The sequence below is a fragment of the Drosophila yakuba genome, chromosome 2L (assembly GCF_016746365.2).
Source record: "Drosophila yakuba strain Tai18E2 chromosome 2L, Prin_Dyak_Tai18E2_2.1, whole genome shotgun sequence".
Classification (NCBI taxonomy): domain Eukaryota; kingdom Metazoa; phylum Arthropoda; class Insecta; order Diptera; family Drosophilidae; genus Drosophila; species Drosophila yakuba.
The window spans coordinates 30,647,730-30,652,712 of NC_052527.2; the positions used below are offsets into that span (position 1 = coordinate 30,647,730).

Here is a 4,983-nt window from a genome sequence, read left to right on the forward strand (position 1 = left end):
AGTCTTCCAATGCAAATCCTGTTTTCTTCAACGAAAGGGCACAAGCAACCAGATCATGGGAGAGCTACCAATTCCTCGAGTTCAAGCTAGCCGCTGCTTTCAACATACAGGGCTGGACTACGCTGGACCGATCGCAATCAAGAAATCAAAAGGAAGAACTCCACGCATCGGAAAGGCATGGTTTTCTATTTTCGTGTGCCTCACTACAAAGGCACTTCACATCGAGGTTGTTAGTGAGCTAACTACACAGGCTTTCATCGCAGCCTTTCAACGATTCATTGCCCGCCGAGCGAAGCCTACTGACCTGTATTCGGAGGGATGTGGGAAGCTGGAGTTCGCTCAATTAAACTCCATATGAAACGGATACTTGGATCAAAGGCTTTAACGTTTGAGGAGCTCTCTACTGTCCTGACCCAAATTGAAGCTATCCTGAATTCACGCCCGCTGTGCCCAACTGGGGATAATTCTTTGGATCCACTGACGCCTGCTCATTTTTTGACTGGATCTCCGTATACTGCATTGCCTGAACCCTGTCGTCTGGATATGCAAGTCAATCGATTGGAGAGGTGGAATCAGCTGCAAGCCATGGTTCAAGGCTTTTGAAAAAGGTGGCATATGGAATATCTCTTCATAAGCGGACAAAGTGGAATCTGGAAACCGAGAATCTGAAGATCGACACACTGGTAGTACTCAAGGAGCCCAATCTACCGCCCTCTAAATGGATTCTTGGCCGCATCACCGCAGTGCACGCAGGAATCGACGACAAGGTCCCAGTCGTTACAGTGAAGACTGCTCACGGATTATACAAACGCCCAATTGCCAAAATCGCTGTACTGCCTCTCTGCTGAACAACCGTTCAGGGGGGCCGGTATGTTTGGGAACGAGACACCCTGTATGCGCGAACAAGTCACCCTTTATCTTTGTTTACATTATCATTTGTTTGCAGCTTCAGCGAAGCTTATCAGCGGAATCAATGTAAGCATCGCACCGCTGTAATTGTCCGCGAGCTTGCCCAGTACTTTTCCAAACTTCTAACTTCCTTCTAACTGTAACTTGTTTACGTCTTATGCTAGTTTATCGTATGGCGTGAGTACATCCAAAGCTTAAGTTAGTCACATTTTTGATCTGCAAGAAAACGTACGCATCGGTGTCGAACCAATTAATATTAAGTGTCTGAAATTAACCAATAAATTAAACTTAACAGTAACACTGGCGGGTTTATTTATGAACAATAAGGAATTCCAGCACCAGCGCTGCGTAACCAGGCTCGCATACAGTGCTTCTCCGAGCCGCGGGCTTTCTCGGAAGTCCGTCTGCCAAAGCACAAGACAGGAAGTAATTCAACAAAGGACGTTTCTAAAGAAGGTTGCACCTTCCAATAAGGATTTGCGTTGTGCCAATTACAAGCCAAAGAGGGAGCCCGGATCATGCTTTGCCTGTGGTACATTTGGACACTTCGTACAACAGTGCCCGGAGCGCAAGAGCGCCAATATCAACAATTATGTAAGACATGTTACAATTTTTTTGGCAAATAGCTTAAGAACCCCATTAATTACAGATTGCCTCATAGAGTCCAATATCAATTGCAAAAACAAGCAGTTGTGAGGAGTCTTAAAACTCCCCACAAATCCGGGTGCAGGAGATCGGCGTAGCAACAGCGAAGACGGCTGGAATGGGAGAGGAGTCAAGGGCGGTCAGGTCAAACGGGAAATAATGGACCTTGGACCCCGGCAAAGCGGAGAGACCGTGAATTAACGGTACCCCGCTGGACCTTGGACTTAAACCCGCCAAGGGCGTAGAGGTCATATGGCAACGGTGCGGACTTTGGATGGGCACAAAGAGGACGCACCGTGAACTAACGGGATATAGACCCGAGCGAGCCGTGTGCAAAAGGGGAAATAACGGGATTCCCGCAGCCGATAAAAGGGACGGCGCCGACGCAGCTCGGGACAGTCCAGAAGAAGTACGCGAAGGGCCATACAGCCACACAGTCGGTCGGAAAAGTTACGCGAAGTACACGGAAGTCAGCGAAAGTACGCCATACGGGCGGTCAGTCAATACCGAGTGACAGTGAAGCAGCGGAAACACAAGTGCGTCAAGCGAGCATCCCAAGTGGATCTCCGCAAGTAAAGATCAGCGAAGGACGAGCGAACACCAGGACCTAGCGTGGTCAGAAAAGGGACGGTGGAGTCAGTGGTCGCAACGGTGGTTCGGAGAGGAGCGCTAGCTTAACTCACGGACGATACACCCTGCCCCATAACATCCTAAGCCCTGGTCGAGCCCGCAGGTTATCCGTCGGCAAGGGCGACAAGTGCCTGGCATACGCAGGAAGGGACGGTGGAGTCAGTGGTCGGCAAAGGTGGTTCGGAGAGGAGCACTAGCTTGTCTCTCGGACGACACACCCTGTCGCCATAACATCCTAAGCCCCAGGCGAGCCGGTGCGGATTCCCCATCGGAAGCGACGCAGGCATACGAAGGAAGGACGACGAAGGAGGAACGACTCGAATCCGACGGCGAGGGTCACCGAATTCTGTTCAGCAAGTGACGCTAAATAAAGTTGGTTTAAACCTGAGACTCTGCCTTCTTCTTGGTCGGGCAATCACACAAATCATAAAATTGGTGGGACGAACAAACAAACTCTCTGAGCTAGCCGTTGCAACTCGTAGCGAGCAGAAACAAGAAAATCAGTTCGTTACATCTGGCGCCCAACGTGGGCGCGGAATTCCGTGGGAGGCGAAATACATAAGCAGTCTGGATTGGAAGGACGGGTACTGGCAGATTCCGTTGGAAGCGGCAAGTCGGCAATATACGGCATTTACGGTGCCGGGAAAGGGCCTATTCCAGTGGAAAGTAATGCCATTCGGACTGCACTCCGCATCGGCAACGTTCCATCGGGCGTTAGACTAAGTGAAAGGACCCGAGATGATGCCACACGCGTTTGCGTACCAGGACGACATAATTGTGATACAAGAACACAAGCGCAACCTGAAAGAGGTTTTCCGGAGGCTAAGGGCGGAAAATCTGAAAGTTAACGCAGATAAGTGCATGTTCTTTCGGAAGGAGCTACAATACCTGGGCCACCGAGTGACGGATCAGGGCATCGGAACGGATCCGGAGAAAGTGGCGGCAATAGCTCAGCTAAAGCCCCCAGGAAACGTGAAGGAGCTGCGACAGTACCTAGGAGTGGCGTCGTGGTACAGACGTTTTGTACCAGATTTTGCGACGTTGGTACAACCGCTGAACGCACTCCTAAAGAAACAGGCAAAATGGGAATGGACAGACGCCCACCAAGAAGCATTCGAGGCCGTCAAAACCAGGTTGGTCGCCGACCCGATCCTGGCATGCCCAGATTTCACAATAACGTTCGTGCTACAGACGGACGCCAGCGACTACGGGCTGGGCGCTGTCCTCACACAGCACTCCGAGCAAGGCGAGCGGGTCATATCCTACTCCAGCAGAGCTCTGAACGGAGCGGAATAGAATTATTCTGCAACAGAGAAGGAGTGTTTAGCGATAGTGTGGGCTGTCAGTGATAACGGATCACATGGCCCTGAAGTGACTGAACAACATCGAGAGCCCGTCCGCAAGGATCGCGAGGTGGGCATTGGAGCTCCAACAATTCGAGTTCGAAATTGCATACAGAAAGGGCCAGCTAAACATCGTCGCGGACGACCTGTCGCGACAGCCGCTGCAGGAAACTAGCCGCAGGATAACGGCGAAGGAAGAAGGGCAACCGGACGAGCAGCAGGAGTGCAGGTGGGTAGATGAGATGCGGAGAAAAATGAAGCAGGATCCCCAAAAATACCCAGACTACCTAGAGGAGGCCGGCCAACTGTATAGGCACATTCCGGACCGGGCAGGAAACGAGGATGTGGTGTCATGGAAGCTGTGTGTACCAACCAGGGAGAGGCAGCGCGTCATGGCCGAGAACCACGACATGCCGACGGCGGGACACCTGGGAAGACGGAAGACTATGGTGAGGGTGGCAGCCAGGTACCACTGGCCAGGAATGCACCGAGACGTCAGAAGGTACGTGCGGAACTGCGAAAGTTGCATGAAATACAAGCCCAACCAGCTGCAAGCAGCCGGAAAACTGCTGACACAGGTGCCGGAAGAACCATGGGCGACCGTATGCGCGGACTTTGTAGGCCCCTTGCCGAGGTCAAAGCACGGGAATTCGATGCGCCTGGTCCTGGTGGACAGGTTCTCCAAGTGGACCGAGATCGTTCCATTGCGTAGGGCGACCACCGAGACGCTACGAAAGGCCGTGCGAGAGCGGATAGTGGCCAGGTACGGAGTGCCAAAAATCATGATCACGGACAACGGAGTCCAATTTACGAGCAGGGCGTTCAAGAGGTTCTTGGAGGAGCTGGGTGTAAAACAGCAGCTCACGGCTCCATATACTCCGCAAGAAAACCCGACGGAAAGGGCCAACAGGACCGTGAAAACAATGATCGCGCAGTTCACAGGGGCCGACCAGAGGACATGGGACGAGAACTGACAAGAGCTGCAACTGGCTATAAATACGAGCGTGGCGGAAACCACCGGATACTCACCGGCACTTATAACGCAGGGAAGAGAACCGAGGCTGCCAAATACGTTGTTCGACGAACAGACGGCCGGAACGGGCAGATGTCCACAGACGCCGGTAGAAAACGCGGAAAAACTCAAGGAGATCTTCGAACTGGTGCGGAGAAACATGGAAAGGGCTGCGCAGGATATAGGCACGCCACTATAATCTCCGAAGGAGGCCGTGGAAACCCAAGGTGGGAGAAACTGTGTGGGCCAAAGAGCACCACCTGTCAAAGGCCGCTGAGGGCTTCGCGGCAAAGCTGGCACCAAGGTTCGACGGGCCTTTCAAAATAAAGAAATTCACGTCACCGGTAATTTGTATATTGGAACACGCAACAACGAGGAAAACAAAAACGGCTCATATTAGCGACTTGAAACCGGGAAGCGCGGGAGTTATGTCGTGGTCCGGTT

At 52.2% G+C, this 4,983-nt stretch overlaps 1 protein-coding gene across 1 annotated transcript; it reads left to right on the top strand.

Annotated features, from left to right (window-relative positions):
* The first annotated feature begins 2,922 nt into the window (after window positions 1–2,922).
* Window positions 2,923–4,738, top strand: LOC122319498 (uncharacterized protein K02A2.6-like). The gene is made up of 4 exons (XM_043206828.1): window positions 2,923–3,224; window positions 3,643–3,874; window positions 4,076–4,441; window positions 4,574–4,738. Exons 1-4 carry the CDS (start codon window positions 2,923–2,925, stop codon window positions 4,736–4,738), a joined length of 1,065 nt encoding a protein of 354 aa, XP_043062763.1.
* Window positions 4,739–4,983: the final 245 nt, after the last annotated feature.

Bases quoted from the DNA above. Each gene is read 5' to 3' on its own strand.
- LOC122319498 (XM_043206828.1), top strand. From the start codon at position 2,923: ATGATGCCACACGCGTTTGCGTACCAGGACGACATAATTGTGATACAA. The intron at 3,875-4,075 runs GTGTCATGGAAG...AAGCCCAACCAG, and splicing joins GGGCAGGAAACGAGGATGTG to CTGCAAGCAGCCGGAAAACT. The intron at 4,442-4,573 runs GTGAAAACAATG...CTTATAACGCAG, and splicing joins CGGAAAGGGCCAACAGGACC to GGAAGAGAACCGAGGCTGCC.